Consider the following 22,257-nt stretch of genomic DNA (forward strand, 5'->3'; position numbering starts at 1 on the left):
TTAACAGCTTGCCAGGGCACAGCAACTGCATCACACCACAGTTTCTGGCTCCAAAACATTCAGAATTGCTCTTTCTCCTATAAAGAAGGCTATGCCCACTAAGCCATAACCCAGAAAGCAGTCTCATGAGTAATTGAAAGAAATAAGGAAGTGGTTTAGGAACTCACTTAGAATGGAGATAGGCAACCTGATGTTTGATCCATTACACATTTTAAATACATATGAGAGGTCCCAAGATAATGTGATAATAAAAGGAGGTGCGAGAGAAGCCAGGAACCAGGATACTTCCCCCCACGCCCACCAAGTGATACCAAAATAATCTGACAATAAATAGACACAAGTGTGGATTTTTCCCTTCAATTGTTTTACTAAAATCTTTTGCTGCTGAGACACAGATCCAGAAAGGGCTCACAGAAGAGGAAAGGATGGAGAGGGGGAAGGGCTTACGAGAGAAGGAACAGGGAGAGTGGATATAGGTGGACACAGCTTCATTACATTTGTGTTAACAACAAAAAAAAACCCACAAAGGAGGGTTATTTTAAATGTCAGGGGATTTTTTTTAATATATATATAATACAAAAAAGCGAGAGACTCTAACCCCGAACTGTGGGGGTCGCATGCAACAAGGGGGGTGTTCAGCAGGTGGGGCATCAATGCTTGGTGCGAAGGGCTGATGCGCTTGGAACACGAATCACGAGAGAAGCTGAGGAAATGGAGCATTAAAAGACACCATGGAAGAATGAGGCACTGGGCAAGGAGGGGAATTCAGAGCAGATTCTCAGCATGGAAATGGAGAACACTCCACACTGAAGCCACGGAGAAAGAAGTACAGCCCTTCTCCATCTCATCTCACTGCAGCCCCCACAACCCCAGCCATGAGCACAAGGCACCCAAGATGCCGTGATAATCCCAACCTGCACCCCCTTCTAACTTCTCTGTAGGCTCCCCAAGTTTTGTCAATCCCTCAACCAACCCCATTATTTCTAACTCAGTACTCCCTTCTCCTGCAATGTTGCTTATACTATGTCTCACAACTATGCCAGTCTTCAGTCCCCCTTGGTCTGTGAGCTGAGCTTACTAAGTCGTTCGGTCTCGCTGTTTCACTCTTTTTGTGTAGTTCCCTTGGGGGGGGCCACAGGGGGCACTGCTGGAATAAGCAAGATCTACTTTGATAAAAAGACTATCGTTATTTGGCTTAGACCATGGACAACAGAAATGAAAGCATTTCCAGGACTGTTCCGAGAGCCACAAGTTAAAGAGTAACAGAGTAAGGGAGTCGATAAAATGAGGGTGCTCTCAAAACGCACAAAGTCCTTTCGTGGCCCTCTGAATAAGAGTTGCTTCATTGGCTGAGCAGATGCTTTCTCAGCTCCACTATTTTATGAGCACAGGCAGGGGGAAAAGAATGAATGAAACTGCCATTACATTAGAAACCCATATATGGCCAATGAGTATCCATCTGGGCTTGGAAGGCTCCAGCTGCCAGTGAGGGAGAGGGACGGGTCTGGGAGGGTTGGCTTCTGTCTCCCCACTCCCAGAAATCACCAGGGCTGTGTGGGGAGGGCTTGGCTCACAACCGAAGCTCCCTCCATGGGCAGCACCGTGACGGCAGCTGAAGGTGGAGCCGAGACGGCTGCAGCGAGGGGGCAGACCTCACCCGTACCTGTGGAGGAAGAGAAATAGAAAAGTCAGAGTGTTCATACCCAAACTCTTACTGTTATTGGCCCAAGCTTTCAACTTGCTTCCTACATCCTCTTATTACTACCTTAAACTAGTTCGGGTTTAATCATCCGGTTTGATGAGGTAAAGGAGAGATGCAGCTGTCCCTTCTCCAAAATACCCTATTTAGCCACAGACTGGTAGAATTTCTCTCTAAAAAGCTGAACAGATTAAGTATTTTAAGTCTGCGGTATGCTAATTAACTGTTAAGCCTGAAGACAATATGGAAACTCGGTTTATCGCTTAAGTGCCTGGATTAGGAAACTGTAGAGTACAATATTAAAAATAAAATGGATCTGTCCAGGATGCATAGTGCAAGCAACGGTCTGTAAAGGCAAAAAGAAGCTCAAACACTTACCAATGGGTTTTTATCTGCTGATAACATAAAGGTATTTGTTGATATCCCCAACCCTCCTGGTTTTAACATTAAAAAAAATGACACAAATCCCGTAGAAAAATATTCAGATAAATACAACACTCAATGGACCATGTGTGGCTTTTTAAAAACTAGAGCTCAAATCCTGAAGATGAACCTGCAGGAAGATCAGTCAAATCACACTAGTCAGATACTGCTATACGCAGCACTTTAAACTGGCAAAGAGATGCTAAGTTAGGATGCAGCTGCCCCCAAGGAGCTGGGATTCTCCCTTTTCTCACTCAACATATAAGGATGCCTAAACAACCCTAGGGGGAAAATGGGCCTCCCCTCCCCCTTCCCAGGACAGAAGGAAGTGGCTCTTGCCTGGTGGCCCGGCCAGTGTTTCACCGCAGCGGTTGGCCCTCAGTGGCCACGGCCCCTTCTCCTGCGTGCGTCTGCAGATGCCCGTTGAGCTGAGCTGGGGTCTTGCAGTGCACGCCACACAGCTTGCAAAGGAAACGCTCCAGCCGCGGGGCGGCTAGTCCATGGTCCTTGACCGCGTGGACCCTGAGGTAGGCCGCTGTGGTGAACCCTACGGGAGGGGGAGAAGGACAAAAACCAGCCAGGTCAGTGTCCGGCCTAGTGAAAGCGTTAACCCGGTGTCCTGCAATGCTTGGTTGTGCTTCATCTTAGAGGTGGCTGTGTCTTGAAACTTAGTGAAGGATCTATTGCAACAAGCTTCCCTAATTTCAGAGACAGCTTCTCATCCCAAAGACAGCTGTTTCTTGCCACCAAGCAGGTTATTACTGCACAAACAGCACATCCCACCCTAAGGGCAGCTGCATCTTGCTACTAAGGAAATCAATATAGTACAAATAACCTAAACCTCTTAACATAAAATCATCAAACCTTCAACAGAGACATTTTGGTAAGAGAATGTTAGTAGAATCCCCCTACAAGAGATTTATAATGTTGTATTTCTATTATTTAATTCACTACAAACTTCAGAGCTAAAATTGAATAAAAATTAATAATTAACTGCTATTTTATGTTTCCAACATTCCAGATATATGAACATATAATTATAAATATATGGATAACACACATCAGTCAAAAATGTAATCCAGGAGATATAATAAAAGCACTGTTAAATTTTTAAAAATTCAACAATTTTTAATTTGCACATTGTCCAATAATTTTAATTAATGTATTAAGGCTATTGCATTGTCAAGATCATTTGGGATACTGATCTATCAGATGGATAGAGCGGAAACAGACACATCCACTGCAGATGCCTTTCAACCATTCTTAAAATTATTTCTTGTACACGTCTATCAATTCATTGGACTATATCCACAGAAATAAGAAGCATAATCTTTCACTTACACTGCATACTATAAATCTCTTCAGTGTCCTACAAAATGAAACTAAGGAAATGCTTTGATACATAAATGGGAGAAAGAAATACTGGGAACCATTTGTATTGCCCAGCAGTTTGCTTATTGTAAACAAATATAAATTGGCAGCCTGATTAACGCTTGTGTATTAAGAAAGTTTAGTTCACAATTTCCAAGGTGTATTATGGATAATCTTAACAGGCCACATCTGCATTTTTGCAGAACTGCTCATGGGCAACAAATTTGGTTCCATGTTTAAAGGTTTTTAATATCCTTTCCATAAGGCCTGAGTCATTTATATAAAGCTATTTAGCTGTATTCTAGTTGATGGAAATTATGCAGCTTTTAAAAAACATTTATGGAAATTTAGTAATATTCAAATAGGCTAGAAACTAGGAAACTAATTCTTGTACTGCATTAGGTTATGAAGCCAATGAGTTGACTTAAGCCGGTCATTCTCCCTCAGCTCTAGGAAGAAGGCAATGGCAACCCACTAACTGAAGTGACTCACTCAGACAGTTACCAGAAGCTGAAACTGACTTGAAGATACCCCCTTGCAAAAAAGGGAAAGTAATATCCAGAACAGAGATTAAATTGGGGTGGGGGCTGAGGCTGGGAATAGTACCCAGAAACAAAGTTGAACTTAAATTTATCTTCAAACAGGTTAGTCCAGAACAAAGAGATTTATGATTGAGATATTCCTCAAGAAAAGAGTGTAAGTGTAAAGCTTGAAAAACTAATTTACCTGGGATTAAATTCCAGTGAAACTGAATGAAACCTAAGAAAACCTGTACACATTTGCATACAGGGTCTCTTAGCACATTTCAAAAAAAGAGTAATATTTATATTTACAGTTAAGTTCAAATGTTACGCATCTGAGCCCTATTCTCTTACCTTTGTTGCACAGTTCACAGACATGATTCGGCCCTTGGCTGTGTACTTTCATGTGGTCTGTGATATAGGCAGCACTCAGCATCTTTCCACACACGTGACATGGGACCTTTTCCTCATGACGGACTGTGTGAGCACGTAGGCGATCCTTAGTGGCAAAAGCTGCTTCACAAGTCTGCAAAAATAGGAGCAAAGGAATCCTATGAATGAATGTTATATCCATTGGTCCATTGCTCAATGCATTTAACAGCTAAAGACTAAAGTGCACATAAGGTGTTAAGGTGGAGATCATCTTTGCTCCCTGTTGCATCAGGAAGATTCCCCAGAACACTTGAGCATAAATAAATAGAAGACAGTTATCAATGGAGAAAAAATACCTCACATTTGAAGGGTCTCTCTGTTGAGTGGACTTGTCGAACATGGCTGTTCAAATGGTCTGGCCTGTGAGAGGAAAGGAAAAAAAAGTAAGATGAAAAATGGTTTTCTTATTCAATCTCTAAAAGGGGTTGGGGTGATTCTACTTATCCACCAAAAAAACCTTGTGTTGAGGAATATTTGGGGGAAGACTGGAATAACAGTGGTAAATTTATTTTGTAGTAGGATTTTATATATTTTTTAAAAACTTGGAAGAATCATGTACTTAACTGCTGCAAAAGCAGCACATATAGAATAGGAACAGCCTTCAGAATTTTAGTTCCACTCTGGAAATTGTCATTATGTACAATACATACCACTAGTGGTGGAAAATACATGTTTGACACTTTAAAGAATTAACTAATGAGAATTTAGATAATTATATGCTGAGCAATTCATAAGAAATTAATCTGTTGGACTTATGGAGGGTCCATATCGAGCAAGTCTGGAAATTAGAATCCTGGATGTGACATTATGGTTTTCACGTGTCAGAACATTTACTATTAAAAATGAGACTGTTTAACTACACCTGGTTTAATTGGAACTAATTTCTGTAAGATTTTGCTTCTAGCATTCATAATAATGGGAACAATTTGTAAATAGATTCAAGTAGTGTCTGCTATAAATATTAAATAAAAGTAGGCAGGAGGGATTTATTGCAGACAGTGGTACATCCTGTTTTATGCAATTTCTTTTGCTTCAGACTATACTTGTATTTTGAATTCAATGACTGTCTTATTTAGCGACCATTTGCAATTATCACAGTAATGAAAAAGTAACTTAACCAGCTCAAACATTTATAGCCTTCACAGGTTTGTAAAGCAAAGAAAAACTGAAATAAGATCATAAGCACAGTTGCAGTTTCATTTAGTGACTCCATCCCTTAATGACTAATTGCCAGTCCCAATTGTGGTTGCTAGAGGACTATCTTTAACAAATCTTTCTAACCCAGCAAGCATCAAAGGTATTAGACTTTTTTAATAGAAGTTTTTAATTATTATAAAGTGTTTAAAATATTGAAGATATCTTGTATTTTTGAATCCAAAAGAATCAATTCCTTTTATAAAACAAACTGGTTTATAACTATTGGTTCTTTTTAAAAGGAACTTTCCTTAAGTAAAATGTAATAATTGATCAACCTGGCAATTTATTTGGGATGCAAAATTACAAATGCTTGGCATCTGCAGAACATGAATATACTGTAAACATTAAAAATATCATATATTTAAAAAGCAAGCATAGTGGGGGGAGGGGGAGTGAGGGCAGCAAATAGAAACCAAGGAAGTTTCTTGAGTACCAGCAACCTTTTTGATTGCTATTATCCATTTTTCCCTTGCCTTCCACATACAAGGTGCAACTTTTATTCAAAGTCTTTTTTTCCAAAACAGCCAGAAAAATGTAATATCCCTGTTAGTAGGCAAGTGAAAGCAACATAACTTTTAATTTTATTTGCTAAGACTCATCAGCTGGAACTATTTTTCCTGTGTATTTTTTTTTAATTCAACGTTTGTGGGAATGTCTGAAAATCACCAACCTGGTAAGCTTATTTGCATTTCTGAAGTGGAACACACATTCTTATTGTTTGGAACTTGCCTTTAGGGCAAGGATGTAAAAAAGTGTAGTTCATAAGCCATATGCATCTCATCAGCATCTGTCTGGTGGCCTCCAGAGTACGCAGGATCAAAACCGACTTCTTTGGTATATTTTGGAGTGATTTTAACAACCAAACACTTTAGAGGCAAAATCTTAGACCTGTTCAAAATCCCAATTTCCCTTTCCCTCTTGTGTCTTGTTTTGAATCTTGAGTCTTCCCCGCTTTTCAGTTCTAATTTTGAACTGAAGAAATTGTGCAGACTCTAGGTCTAAATACCGTTTGAGATTTCTCACTTCTGCTCATGCCAGTTTTAAATAATTTATTTTTCTTACAATCTATGCCCTAAATTAAGCAGTTTCAGTATTTTAGTCCAAGGTATTCCAGACTCTTGCTATTTTATAGTTCTATTTCTTCTGGGCAGGTGTTTGTTGAAATATTCTGGAGTGCCAAAGTATTTAAAACTTTTAACCACAGCACACTGACAAATATTTATAAGCTTGTTGCCAATACAGTACCATAATGTCATTACTTGATACACTTGCAAGGTTTTATTTCTGAAAATGTGGCATTTCCTTTTCCCACAAACTGACCACATGGTTTGCTGCTTGATCCAAGAATATTTTCTAATATGTAAAAATCAGACAGCCTGGAATCTTTTCAGACTCTCATTTTGAGGAAAATGTAAGGCATTCCATGTTAACATGGAGTTAAAAACAAAGATCTCCCCAAATGTAGTATGCTGGCAATGATAAATTTTGTTTCCCCCCACTTCCCATAACATTCTTAGTATAGACTTCTTTATTTGGAGAAATTCTAAGTCATTTACTACCTAAAGAGCAAGTTATTTTTAGAATGTCTTTGAAGAATTGTTTCAAACTGTATCAAGCTGACGAGGTAATTTCACAGGTAATATCAAAATGAGTATGCATTGGAATGAGATTAAAATGTTTTTCCCCCATTTCTTTTTAAATTCAATAGATCTTTTGTTCTCTGAGGTTCCAAACCTAATTCTTAAGCCTGCCAAGGCATTTCAATTCACTTTCGGTGTCTTGTGCACATAATAATCAGAAAACTGCCTGAGAGATTCTTTTATGTCAGAATCCAACGGAACTATGGCAAGAATTGGGAAGCTTTCCAAGTTAAGGTTGCACATTGTCACCTGTAGCCACACCAAGGAGAAATATGTTCTCACATTTGTTCACTATTTTTCTCTCAGCTGCTATTTATATAGAATAAGGAAATTGTTGCTAAGGTTAATGATGAAAAGAAAGCAAAGATTTCCTAAGGAGTTGACTATTATGGAGACCCATAGAACTAAGTGTCTACCAGTGTCTCTTAGAATGTTATGTAAAGATATATGGGGAAGTTAATAAAGGAGGAGGGCCTGGTCTGGCCCACAAACCTCCCTAGATGATTTGGGAACTTGCACTCCTATATTATTATGCCTTCGTAAGTCAGTTTGGCATGTGGTATGTGTATTTGTCTTTACCAAAAAGGGGAACTATTTTTCTCACATTTCTCGTGCAAACACTTTAAAAATTCCCATATGAACTGCATCGGGAGAAGGGCGGTATACAAATTAAATTAAATAAATAAATAAATAAATAAATCCTCCCTGAACCCTCAACTCCCTCATACCGAGAGAAACTCTTCCCACAGTGGCTGCAGATGTACGGCTTGTGCACAGCACCATCATGTGAACGGACATGATAGCTCATGCGGTCCTTCCGTTTGAACCGTTGCTGGCAGACAGGACATTGGTAGGGCTTCTCATCTGAATGTGACAACTTATGCCGATTGAGATGGTAGACATCCCGGAAGGCTTTCCCACACATCTCACAAGCATGGTTCTTCCGGATACGTTTGCCTGATGCTGTAGTGGTCACTAGGCCTGCACCTGACCCTGCTGTGTTTCCAGTACCCTCAGCAGGGGCAGGTGTTGCTGGGGCTGTACCACCGATGGCAGAAACGCTAAGCAAGCTGAGGGGAACCATAGTGGGCATCTTCATGGTTGTGGGTCCAGCGCGAGAAGCTTTTGCTCCTGTGTGTATAGCTTCATGACGCCGCAGGTTGTAGCCATTCTTGAATTCTTTAGCACACAGGGAGCAGATGTAGGGCCCTTTACTCTTCGGTTTCTTCTGGGCCTCAGCTGCCTGTGGGTTGGCAGGAGCTGCCTGTGGGGTAGGGGCTTGCGTGGTCTGAGTGGATGGCACTACCTGCCCACTCCCACCTTCGGAGGCAGAAGGCTGCTGCTGTTTCAAGGCAGCTGTATCTACTGTGGAAGCAGCTGGTGCAGAAGCAGTGGCAGCAGCAACCACAGCAGCTGCAGCTGCTGTTTCTTGTGCTGCAGCCAAAACAGGCAGGAGGTCCACTTGGAGGGACTCCGCAGGGGTAGTTGTCTGTTGGGGAGGAGCAGTTGTGGTGGCAGTCTGAAAAAAGAGAGATTGTATAATTGAGTAACATAGTGATGAACAATGAAGTCTGAAACCCTACAGTAATCTAGCAACTTAAATACAAAGCTAAGTAAATTCTCACTTCAAAAGCAAGCATAGTTTTTCCTAGCAAAAAGAGCTGGATTAATCAATATGCAGCATGTGCTACTAAGCAAAATAAAAGCAAATTAGTTTTTAATATACCAATATTTGAGAGTTCCATCATGTGGAGAATTTCCCTTTTCTGCTCCCAGAATGTATTACAATGTCCCACTACTGAGACTAAAATAGTTTCCTTGTTGCATAACAGATAAGTGACACAGTGTGTGTATTTAAAATTGATTGTTTACAAATATAAGGAACAAAATCAGCACCTGTGAAATATCCTTGGAATAAGAGTAGAAGAAAAGTAGCTGGCTTTTGTCTATGACAGTGCAGTGGAGGGAGTAATTCCACAGTTCAGCAGAAAGATATTGTGATATGTTGAGTTCTATCCCATTTGTTTTCCAGAGAATGTCTTTCTCTACACTAAACAGAGGTGATCAGTTTTAATGTGTGCACAAACAACTGTCATCTAGACTTAAGGGTATATAGATGTGCAAATGCCCAAATGATGCTTTTATGTTTTAATACCTGCAAGGCAGAACAATCTCATTTTTCTTATGGTTTTCCTTCAGTACTATGTATTAGAGATTAAGTCCATGTAGTAGTACTCTCTAGAAATGAATGCTTTTGACTAGGTTGAACTTTCCAATTATACTTTTGCCAAATGGTTGGGAATTTCTATGTACTGTACTGTACTGTGAAGTGAAAATACAGGCATCCTAAAATGTGAAAAAAACTGTAGCAGTTTATAATTATTTTTCTTTTTAAACAATGCCTACCACTAGTTTAGCTTCCTGGAGGAATCACTTTAATTTTACCTTGATGTTCTCAGCACTGCAGAAATGTTCATTCACAGTGATAGGGAGCATATTTTCATTTTTTAAGACAGACCTGCTTCTAATTTATCCTGAAGAATTACAGTAATAAAATTTAACTTAAAATATTTATTTTTAAATGATACTGAACAGTGATCTCTCTTGCAGCACATAATACAGTTTTCTTAGTATAAAACTAATTATACTCTCTCAAGTCTGTGCTGTTAAATAAGTTTCTGAGTCAGTTTCAAAAACTATTTTTTAAATTAAATCAACCTTGAAACCGCTTCCATAAAAATGACCACCCTGTTGCTCAAACATGCTTGCTTTCACAATTTCAGAAAATTTATAGGCAAAATCAGTAAGGGAAGGCCTACCCTCTTCCTCAGAAGCATCAGATGATCAGCTATTACAAGGTAGATTTATAGAACCCATCTAGGAAAAATTTAGTTGCATTTTAAAATGCATGATTATCCTCAATCATGCATATTTCAATAAGTTTATCTAATTTCTCTCTAGTTGCCCAGAGCATGGAGTTCTGAGATTACAGCACTGCTAAAATTAAACATAAACATATATATATATGAACGATTCCTAGGTTTCAAAAATCAATCAATTCTAACAAAAACATGTAGATACTGTTGTCATATTTAGGCATTTTATTTTGCCTTTCATACTTACAAAAGAAGTGCATCTTCACACCACAAGGTATAAATATTATGTTCTGCATATTATCTGTACTGCTGATTAAAATGAAGGGCAGAAGTATAGTCCAGACAATCCAAGGTATAAGTGAACAGTGATACTGCCATACCTATCTCAAAGACAGATTCTCAGTATTATAGTGATTGCTCCAACCACTCAACAGAAAGCACGGAACAGGAACTATCATATAGTTTAACTTTTCTAAGACATATGTAAGATTGAACATATAAACTTGTGAAAAAGTAGAGAAAAATGCCGCTTATTAGATTTATATATAAATTCTTGTTTGTGATATAATAATCTTGTGATATAATAATCAATATACAAGGCATTCAGAAAGTTTTCAAACTCCCTTCACTTTTGATTCTATAATTGTTGAAATTCATTTTTTCTCATTAATCTACACTCAGTATCCCATAATGAGAAAGTGGATACGGAATTTTAGAAACGTCTGTAAATTATTAAAAAGAAAAAAAATACCCTGAAATATCAGATTGGCATAAGTATTCAGACCCTTTGCAACAACACTTGAAACCTAGCTCAGGTGCCCCCCATTTCTCTTAATTGTTGCTGACATGTTTCTACACCTTGATTGGAGTCCGCCTGTGGTAAATTAAATTGATTGGACATGATTTGGAAAGGCACACACACAGCTGACAATGCATGCTGTAGCAGAGCAAAAGCCATGAGGTCAAAGGAATTGCCTGTAGAGCTCAGACAGGATTATTGCAAGGCACAGATCAGGGAACCTCTATAATAAAATTTCTGCTGCACTGAAGGTTCCTACAAGCACAGTGGCCTCCATAATTCTCAGGACCATCTGCTACCGGGAACAAATTCCCATCGTCCAGTACGCTCACACAGAGAAGGCCTCCTCAGGGTACCGTCAGCTAGGCAATGTCGGCTGGCGACCCCCAGGGGGAGGGCCTTCTCTGTGGGAGCACCAGCCCTGTGGAACCAGCTCCCCCCTGAGCTTCGGATGGCCCAAAATCTCCAATCCTTTCGCCGCGGCCTCAAAACACTCCTTTTCCACCAGGCTGACCTGGACTGACAGGCATTTTAATTAATTATATTTAGAATTTTTAATTTATTTTTAGTTTTTAATTTTAATTTATTGCACAGATAATTTTAATTTTATTTTTATCTTGATTTCTGTACTTATTATATGTTTTGTTGTTAGCCGCCCTGAGTCCTTCGGGAGATAGGGCGGGATATAAATCCCATCAATCAATAAATAAATAAATAAATGGGAAAAGTTTGGCACAACCAGATCTCTTCCAAGAGCTGGTCACCCGCTCAAACTGAGCAATCAGGGGAGACCGACCTTAGTAAGAGAGGTGACCAAGAACCCAATGGTCATTCTGAGTTCCAGAGATCCTGTGTGGAGGTGGGACAGAGTTCCAGAAGGACAACCATCACTGCAGCCCTCCACCGATCTGGGTTTTATGGCAGAGTGGTTAGATAGAAGCCTCTCCTCAGTGCAAAACACATGAAAGCCCAAATTTGCAAAAAAGCAACTGAAGTACTCTCTGACTATGAGGAACAAGATTCTCTGATCTGATGGAACAAAGAATGAACTGTTTGGCCTCAATTCTAAATGTTATGTCTGGAGACAAGCAGGCATCGCTCCTCACCTGCCCAATATCACCCCAACAGTGAAGCATGGTGGTGGCAGCATCATGCTGTGGGGGTGTTTTTCAGCAGCAGGGACTGGGAGTTTAGTCATGGTTGAGGGAAGGCTGAATAGTGCAAAGTACAGGAATATCCTCAATTAAAACCTGTTCCACAGCACTCAGGACCTCAGACTGGGCCAAAGGTTCACTTTCCAACATAACAACAATCCTAAGCACACAACCAAGACAACACAGGAGTGGCTTAGGGGCAACTCTGTGAATGAGTGGCCCAGTCAGAGGCCTGACTTGAACTCTATTGACCATCTCTGGAGAGACCTGAAAATGGCTGCCCACCTAGGGTCGCCATCCAACCTGACTGAGCTTGAGAGGATTTGCAAGGAAGAATGGTAGAAAATCCCCCCAATCCAGATGTGCAAAGCTTGTCACATCATAACCCCAAAGACTCAAGGCTCTCATTGCTGCCAAAAGTACTTCAACAAAGTACTGAGTAAAGGGTCTAAATACTTATACCAATGTGATTTTGCTGTTTTTTCCTTTTTAATAAATTTACAGACATTTCTAAAATTCTGTTTTAACTTTATCATTATAGGATACTGAGTGTAGATTAATGAGGAAAAAAATAAACTTCAAAAACTGTAGAATCAGGCTGCAGCATAACAAAATTGATAAAAGTGAAGGGGTCTGAATACTTTCTGAATGCACTGTAGGTGTCCAGATCAGACATTTTTTGTAACTTTGAACGAGTTAATTTTATTTGGAAATAAATCTCAATACGTTCAGCAAGATATAGTCATGAAACATGCAAAGAAATATTGTCACTAAAATGATATAATTACGGTAACATGCCTTAGAAAAAAAATGACCATAAAACGCTACATAATCTTTGACCTCCAATTTCAGAAAATGATCTGTTAGCTATATTATTAACAAGTAGGTTTTAGTGCTTTATAAAGAAAAATATATTTAAATATAATCTTTAAAAAGCAAAACAATTTATTGACATAGAGTATGCCAATCTCACTTGCTTCTGTGTCCATGACAAAAGATGGCAAAATGGTAAGATAAGCAATTCTAAGTCTTTCAAAATTACAGCTGTAACGGGGGGGGGGGAGAGGAGGGAGCCCCCTCTTTCCATAGTCCCAAACATGGGTGCAAATTGCTACTTGTTCTTGTGGGATACAAATAAAAATCCAAAGCAATCAAGCCACAAAATGAAGAGAAAAAGTGGGTAGACTTTTGACTTATCCCTGAAAAAACTGGCATCTCAGCTACAAGGTCAAAGATAGCAACCTGTGTTTCATGCTATTTATCTACTATAAGCAGTAAAGGCATGGATGTTTATGTTTATGCCTGCTTGGTAAATGAAGCTCCAATTGACTGCAAGACTTACGTGACAAAGCTATTCCAGATGTATTGTGTTTTGGGATACATCATCTCAAACCATGTTTGGATAGTAAGTACACGGAAGCATTTTTTTCCTAGGGCTGAGCAACACTCATCTGTCAGACATCTGTCAGCATCAAACGTTTTGCATTTTCCAGAAATACAGTACCATTTTTATGCAGATTGGCTTTATTTTTAAATAATCATGAGGAAATCTTAGGGTGCAGTTATACTGGGAGTTAGGCCCCATTGAATAATTTAATCTTTACTTTAAAAAGCAGAACAAATCCAAAATGATGGGTCAAACTTTTTTTTCTGTTCAATCCTGTCCAATACTCAAGACTTGTCTGAATTAGTCTCTGCAGTTTTTTTGGCAAGGTTTTTAGAAGTGGTCTGTCATTGCCTCTTTTCCTAGGGCTGCAAGAAATGACTAGGCCAAGATTATTCAGCTGGCTTCGTGCCTAAGGAGGGACTAGGATTCACAGCTCCTAATTTCTAGCCTGATGTTTTAACCACTACACTAAACTGACTCTCACCAGTTTTATTAGTCTTGGCCTAATCATTATTTCAGAGCCAACAGTATCAAAATGAAAGTGACTTCAAATAATGACTAGATTATTATAAAACTCATTTATAGCAACAGCAACAACTTTCAATAAAAGTCTTGCAAAGGGTACGATTACTTCTGATATACATAAAATCTAATCTGCAATAGTGAGACGGTTGCTTCTAGCAATTGTTTTCCAAAGAATCACTTGATTTTCCTTTATTGCCTAAATAGCTCACCTGGAAAGGACTTTGACTACAGCCCTGAGCAGCAAAAAATCTTGACTGGATTTCAGACCCGACCTGTAGAGGATTCTGAGTATGACTCTGCTAAAAAAACAAAATAAAGATCAGGGAATTTTAATAAAAAATGACTCTTATGACAGGCAACTGCAAGAGTTAAATTCAAAAACCAATAGAGAGAAATAACTTAGTGATTCCACAGGAAAGCTGATTTAAACTGGAAGAGGAGCTCATTATAAAAAATAAAATACCTTAAACCAGGTGGCAGCATGACCCTTAGAAAGGATAAAATATAAATACAAATATAACAGCTGTAAAGATCAGAAACCATTTTTATACCCTTTTCTTTCCTTCATTTTTTCTTTGCTATTTATCACTTTTCTTTTACCTTAAATTTCTCTTTAAATTTGAGTTGTTTTTACCTTATAAAAAAGGCTTCTTTAATAAAAATATTTTTGAAAATGTCAGCCATATTGAATTTTTGGATTGGGAGAAAGCTCAAACTTTTCTTTATCTGAGCTAAGTAATTTTAAGCACTGTATGCAAGTATGAACAAATTATGAATACATTGCGAAATTGAGTTGGAAATGAAAAAATAGCAGGAAAAAAAAAGAATTTATAACATTAAGTACATCAATTAGCATTCAAATTCAAATCACATGAAACAGCATGGTGTCAAAACAGATAGTTGATTATGTTTGCAGCCAAAATAAATTGAGATTCTATCTAGAATACTAGAGTTGTATGAAAATGTTCTGTAAGGAGACCAGAAAAGATAACTGGTAGCAATAGATATAGGCAGTCACTGTATATGTATGTGCCTTACATTTCTGAAGTATAGAATAAAGGCTATGATGGGGGAAGATAAAGAGAAAGCTGCAGATGAAGTTGAGGTGTAGTGTATGAAACTTAAGAAAACAGTTTAAAGGAGAATTATTTAGAAGTGGTTTGAAAACTGAGTGGTGGTCTATCTGAAAAATAGAAGGCCTTGATTGTCTTCTGCAGAGAAATTTCTGATCAGAAAGAAAAGGTACTGGAAAGAAATACAGCATTTCTTTTGGGGGAGCATATAACAGGAAAAGGCTAGTCTTTGCTGATAAACACTGAAAACTGAGGTTCAAAGAATTAAAGGTGGTAGCAAATTAAGGCAAATAGTTAAAGGTGGTGGAAAAAAGACGTTGAAGCAAATACAATCAACTGACTTGAGGCCTCTGAGCCATATGCACATTTTTGTCCCAAAACACTGGGGAGTAAACGAATGGAAGAGACGTGCCTCTTATTAGGCATATCTACATCTATTTATATAATATTAACTATTTATTGGCAAGACGGCAGAATCCAGGATTTACATGTATGTTTGAAACTGTTGGGGAATGGACTAAAACAGGCTTAAATAATTACAAAAGGGGAACAAATTAAGACAACTCAATGGAGTGAAGAAAGGACAGCATGTCAAGGCAAGTCCAAGGCAACACACCTGGGGTGGGGGGTTTGACCACCCACACCAATTCACCCCAAATGTTGGAAAGTTAAATAAATGGAGTCAATATGCCTCTTCCTAGTGATGTCTATAGCTCTCTATTACTAGGTCAGATGGAAGACTTGGGGATTTTTCTGTATTATCCTATGGCAGACCACCTACCCTTGAGAGTTCATACCAAAAAACATAAGAGGAAACAGGTGGAAAATTCACACTACACCTGTTGGCCCCAGAAGGTAGTCCATAGCCACCCCCTACCGTAAGTGCATGCGCTTGAGGGCAAGCAAATACTGGGGACCGGAAAAGAAGAAGGAAGCACCTTTTGAGCATGAGTGGCCAAGTTCAAACTAACGCGGGGTGGAAACCCCTGGGATACCGGCCTGACAAGCAGGGAGCCAACACGGATAAGGGGCATGATATTGGCAGAGGGTGGTGGGAGCGTGGAGGGAGCAGGAAAGGGAGGGTTACGCGCGTGTGGCAAAACTAGGGCGAGGCGACTAAGGCGCGCCTATCTTGGGGGGCATTTTGGAAAGACAGCTCCCTCGGAGCGGGGCTGAGGAGGCACCGAGGTAGCAACTGGCAGAGGAAAAAGGTGGGGGAGCAGCGCGAGGGGCTGGGAGAGCAAGCGCGAGAGGGAGGTGACCGTTGGCGGGGGGGGAGAGAAGCGCGAGGGGCTGGGCACAGCGAGCGTAGAGAACGAGGGGGTAGAGGGAGCGCAAGGCAACGCTGGGCGGAGGGAGGTGACCGTTGGGGCAGCGCGAGGCGGACGGTGGAGGGGGGGAGCGCGTGCCGAGTGCGCCCTACTGGCCCGCGCGCGCAAGGGCCCCCGCCCGCTGAGATTCCCGAGGGGAGGGGCGGGGCAGGGAGGGTGTGAGTAGGGAGCCTAGAGCTGCAGCTTGCGCTCTCTTGTCCTTCCCTGCTCGCGCTCCCCCCCCCTTTTTTTTTTGCGGAGAAGGGAGGGGGAAGGTGGAGGAAAAAAAAGGGGGGGGTTACCTGGAAGATGAAGCTGCTCCAGTTGCTCGGGTCCATGGCGGCGGTAACGAGCGGGGGAGGGGGTTCGGCTCGGCGAGAGGGGGGGTCGGGAAGGGAGGGGGGAGCGAGTGGGGAGCAGCAGCAACGTCGCGCGGGCGGGGGGAGTGAGGTGGGAGGGGGGATAGAGCGAGGAGGCAGCGGCGCGAGGATTCCTCGGCGCGCACGCTGATTGGCCCCTTCTGCGCGCGCGCGCGTTCCCCCCCTCCCGCGCCACAGCGTTTCTGAGCGGGAGGGGGAAAGGAGGGGTGTGGAGAAGGCGGCAGGTAGTGATTGGGTGGGGCTGTAGTCCTCGCTCCCGACGTGCGCGGAACCGTACAAGGGATCCCACGTGTGGTGCCTGCTGATTGGGCGGACTGGCGAGCGCTGTGACCGTAGGGCTCATTCTTTTAAAGACTAAAGTTGACTGGCCAATGCCAAGACGGCCGCGCGCGAGTAACGGTTGTCTGTCTCTTCGCCGTTATTTTTTTTTCTTATCTGAGTGACATGGACCCGTTTTACAAAATGGCCGCCAGCCTTGATCTTTTCACCTTCTAATTTGGTTACATTTTTGCTGCCAGCCGTCCATATTATTCGGCTTTACATCGATTTAATCTTTACTGGAAAAAGCGCGACAAGGATTAACGAAATTCATATTAGCCTGTTAAGTTTAAATTATTGTATTGACCAGTAAAGAGCTCCATTGCAGAGGACAAGTACCTTATAATGTAAAGTATACATGTACCTTGCGTTCTGAGAAGCTGTAACACGGGATTTTTTTCTTCTAACCCACCTATTCAGGAAGCATAGTACCTTCCTCTCTTGTAATTTAGACAGTATACAAAATAAAGCATTATCAATGTTTAAATAATAGACAAATTGATTTAAAAATTATTGGGGGAAAAACAAGTTAAGTGATCTTGATTCTAGCAGTGTTACCCTATAAATGCCTGGGTGAAAAGGTATCTCTTAATTGATGAGCCAAAGATAGTGTTGCAGAATTAAGAGACTCAGACCTCGGAATCAAAAGAAGTTTGTTTTATTTTGCGCGCAAAAGGTTCAGATTAGAAAGCAAAGGCAATGTCTGAACAACTTTCCAGGAAACAAGCAGGTACATTTATAGTCTTCAAAAGTCACAGAACATGGAAATGTAAATTATTAATTCTGATTGGTTACATGGATTCTAAGCCCCCTTCTAGCTCATCCCTAGCCCCCCTTTGCAGTGCGAAATTCTAGCTAAATATCGTGCAACCTTGTTTCTAACAATGGTCACAGGCACCTTGCTAGCATCTAAGTTTCCTGTGCTATGTCTGTGGTTGGGTACAAGCGAGACATATGTGGTTAGCTGTAACTGAATTCTGTGACAGCTATAACAAAGGTGCCCCAGGGGTGAATGTGTGGTTTGACATTTTCCATTTCCTTGTTCTTCTTCTAACTAATACATGCATTATTCTCTATGCCTCACTGTTGTGTCCTACCTCACATTTATGACATACAGCATCCATATGTATTATTTATATTTTTCCTTATGGCCTGCCTCATTCCCCCCTGTTGAGACTCAATTTCCATTTGGACAAGGAGTCTCACCTTCCATGTTATTCCTTTTTCTCAGCAAGCAAAGATCAAAACCATTGTATATTAGGATAGGTGAACAGTATAGCAGAGCAACACTTTGAACTGACACTTATCAAGATAGAGATAGATAGCGACAAGCAAAGAGAGAAAGAAGTATTCCATGAGTTAGACTTCATCCTCCTCAGGCACTCTCTCTAAGCCCCAAGGTCCAAACCGCACATATATTCCACCATCCGGATCCTTTCTTTCCCTTGGAATCCCAGGTGTGTATCCATTTTCCAAAGTTCCCTCGAGCATAATTAATTCCTTTTCAATCCTTATCTCTTTCATTGACCTCACAGCCAATTGTCTCAATAGGGGTATTCCACACGGGATGAAGGCTAGTCCTGTTATCCCACATAACAACAGGAACAGCAATTGTTTGACCCATGCTGTTCCTGGTAACCATGAGAACCATTGGTCAGTTCCTTGGATTCTCTGGCCAATTCTGGATGCTCTGTCTTGCAGGTCCTTTGCCACCTCTGTGACCACTCCTGATTTATTCATGTAAAAGCAGCATTCTTCTCCTAAGAAGAGACACAAGCCACCTTTCTCAGCTGTCAGGAGGTCTAGGGCACACCTGTTCTGCAAGACTACTGCTGCCAAGGAATCTATTTGGTCTTGTACTTCGACCAAGGTCCCAGCAATCTGAGTTAGCCTTGTTGAAATTCCTCAGAAAGCTGTTTAAACTGGGTTGTAGAATGGGCTAAGCCTCCCACACCTGTTCCAACTGCAGTGCCTATTCCTCGGATAGGTAACAAGGGTATCACTAGAGGTACTCTTTTTTGCACATGTCCTATGAGAGGAACAGGGAGGGCTTGTTCCCCATTAACAACACCCATCTTTGGGAAGAGGTGTACCAGAGTACAAGTTCCAGTCTAAGTAGTAGGCAAACATACATACACATTTTCTCCACACAAGAAAAAGACTCCATCCTCTTCCAAACACACTGCCATACTCATGGAAAAGGCATGAAATCTATGATTATACTCATTGCTCCAAACCTAGTTTTAGTCTAGGAATAACACGCTTAGGTTTAGGAGCTGGGGTTGGCCTGGGGTGCACTCCCCACTGGGAAATAAGACCAGGAGTGGGTTTGCTCCAGTCCCTCTTTGCCGAGTATCTCCAGTGGCCCCAAAGCCTGGGCTTTACTTGTCCCTTCAGGTTCTTCAACAGCCCGAGCCTTCCTCTAGGGTGAAAGGAACTGTCTGACCATTCTCACAACATTTGGGACTACCATCCATGGCTTTCTTACCCAATAGGCCACTTGTAAATAGTATCCATAGCCATAGGAGATTCATGGTTGACAACCTGAAATAGGTCAATGTCATTTTCTATTATTTCTATTCCACACTCACAGTCATAACAAGAGGAATAATTACAATTACAAGGTTACCACGTTCGGAGGATGGAGGGGATTAGGTGGAATTTGGGAAAGGACAGTATCAGTATTGGATGAATCACAAAGCCTAGTCTTATTTGCTAAATTTAGTATCCACAATCCCAAGACTCCCAACAGACTCCAAAGAACCCACTCCCAGGGTGTTTCAAACATAAGTGTCCACAGAAGATACACACTTTCCTTGGTCACACTTAGTGATTTTAGGTGCAACACTTGTTACTTTGGGTGTGGGGTGATTCCAGAAGAAAAGGTTTCCAATGCAGCAGGTTACAATCAAAATAATTAAAATCACTAATGCCAGACACATTACACCTATGACTATATATTGTCGGACTACCATTTCTCGAGATAGGTCCAACCTACACCACACAAACCATCCCTAACACATTAACAATTGTTTTTCTTCTCCTTGTTTTCAGCCGTACGTAGAGGGTCAGCTTCCGGAGTGACACCAGTAGGGACTCTTCTGCCCCGTATGTTGCCTGCCCATTGCCGGTAGGGCAGCTATAGGGGGCGCTTCTTCAAGTGTAGCACTAGAGGACGGGTCTCGTCCTGCTCTGCCTCCCAACAGTCATCAGCTGCGGGCTTAACTCAAGTCCAGTGAATCCAAGACTTGGATTCTAACACTTTTACTTCTAGGGGAGAACACATGACCACAATATACGGGCCTTTCCATCTAGGTTTCAAGTTTTCCCCTTTCCAGTGTTTTACCCATACTTTGTCTCCCACTTGGATATTATGACTGGGAGTACTCAGAAATGGTGGGCTTAGGGACACACAATAGTGTTGGATTTCTTGTATTTGCTTATTTACCGTATATACTTGAGTATAAGCCGAATTTTTCAGCCCACTTTTTGGGCTGAAAAATTCCACTTCGGCTTATACTCCAGTCAACAAAAAAACTTACCGAGGACTTGTGCGCGGCCGAGGCTTTGGTGCTTCCGGGATCGCGCGCACCTCTCCCAAGCCACCGCCATCCGGAGACCTGCCGAAGTTTGGGGAGGTTTGGGGAGGTGCGCGCGCACCTCCCCAAACCTCCCCAAACGTCGGCAGGTCTCCGGACCTCCGCGCCTTGCCTGCCTGCTTCTTTCCGCAGCGGAAAGAAGCAGGCAGGCAGGGCGCGGAGGAACGGAGACCTGCCGACGTTTGGGGAGGTTTGGGCGCCTCCCCAAACCTCCCCAAACGTCGGCAGGTCTCCGTTCCTCCTGCCGACGTTTGGGGAGGTTTGGGCGCCTCCCCAAACGTCGGCAGGTCTCCGTTCCTCCGCGCAGACCTGCCGACGTTTGGGGAGGTTTGGGCGCCTCCCCAAACCTCCCCAAACGTCGGCAGGTCTCCGTTCCTCCTGCCGACGTTTGGGGAGGTTTGGGCGCCTCCCCAAACCTCCCCAAACGTCGGCAGGTCTCCGTTCCTCCGCGCAGACCTGCCGACGTTTGGGGAGGTTTGGGCGCCTCCCCAAACCTCCCCAAACGTCGGCAGGTCTCCGTTTCTCCTGCCGACGTTTGGGGAGGTTTGGGCGCCTCCCCAAACCTCCCCAAACGTCGGCAGGTCTGCGCGGAGGAACGGAGACCTGCCGACGTTTGGGGAGGTTTGGGGAGGCGCCCAAACCTCCCCAAACGTCGGCAGGAGGAACGGAGACCTGCCGACGTTTGGGGAGGTTTGGGGAGGCGCCCAAACCTCCCCAAACGTCGGCAGGAGGAACGGAGACCTGCCGACGTTTGGGGAGGCGCCCAAACCTCCCCAAACGTCGGCAGGTCTGCGCGGAGGAACGGAGACCTGCCGACGTTTGGGGAGGTTTGGGGAGGCGCCCAAACCTCCCCAAACGTCGGCAGGAGGAACGGAGACCTGCCGACGTTTGGGGAGGTTTGGGGAGGCGCCCAAACCTCCCCAAACGTCGGCAGGTCTGCGCGGAGGAACGGAGACCTGGGGAGGTTTGGGGAGGCGCCCAAACCTCCCCAAACGTCGGCAGGTCTCCGTTCCTCCGCGCCCTGCCTGCCTGCTTCTTTCCGCAGCGGAAAGAAGCAGGCAGGCAGGGCGCGGAGGTCCGGAGACCTGCCGACGTTTGGGGAGGTTTGGGGAGGCGCCCAAACCTCCCCAAACGTCGGCAGGTCTGCGCGGAGGAACGGAGACCTGCCGACGTTTGGGGAGGTTTGGGGAGGCGCCCAAACCTCCCCAAACGTCGGCAGGAGGAACGGAGACCTGCCGACGTTTGGGGAGGTTTGGGGAGGCGCCCAAACCTCCCCAAACGTCGGCAGGTCTGCGCGGAGGAACGGAGACCTGGGGAGGTTTGGGGAGGCGCCCAAACCTCCCCAAACGTCGGCAGGTCTCCGTTCCTCCGCGCCCTGCCTGCCTGCTTCTTTCCGCAGCGGAAAGAAGCAGGCAGGCAGGGCGCGGAGGTCCGGAGACCTGCCGACGTTTGGGGAGGTTTGGGGAGGCGCCCAAACCTCCCCAAACGTCGGCAGGTCTGCGCGGAGGAACGGAGACCTGCCGACGTTTGGGGAGGTTTGGGGAGGCGCCCAA

General features: G+C 42.8%; 1 protein-coding gene across 6 annotated transcripts; it reads right to left on the bottom strand.

The window, feature by feature from the left end:
• Positions 1-343: 343 nt before the first annotated feature.
• LOC308676489 (myc-associated zinc finger protein-like) lies at positions 344-16,898 on the bottom strand. Of its 6 annotated transcripts, none has more exons than XM_081342308.1 (7): positions 16,710-16,898; positions 14,234-14,320; positions 8,012-8,802; positions 4,743-4,806; positions 4,369-4,540; positions 2,462-2,669; positions 344-1,663 (listed from the first exon to the last, which is right to left on the bottom strand). In XM_081342308.1, exons 1-6 carry the CDS (start codon positions 16,743-16,745, stop codon positions 2,482-2,484), a joined length of 1,338 nt encoding a protein of 445 aa, XP_081198434.1. In that variant the 5' UTR covers positions 16,746-16,898; the 3' UTR covers positions 344-1,663; positions 2,462-2,481. The 6 variants fall into 6 exon arrangements, with proteins under 6 accessions (XP_081198434.1, XP_081198433.1, XP_081198431.1 ...); XM_081342307.1 differs by having other exon boundaries at positions 14,234-14,323; XM_081342305.1 differs by lacking the exon at positions 16,710-16,898 and adding an exon at positions 15,879-16,086.
• Between the last annotated feature and the right edge of the window lie 5,359 nt (positions 16,899-22,257).

The sequence above is a fragment of the Vipera berus genome (assembly GCF_964194415.1).
Source record: "Vipera berus genome assembly, chromosome: W".
Classification (NCBI taxonomy): Eukaryota; Metazoa; Chordata; class Lepidosauria; order Squamata; family Viperidae; genus Vipera; species Vipera berus.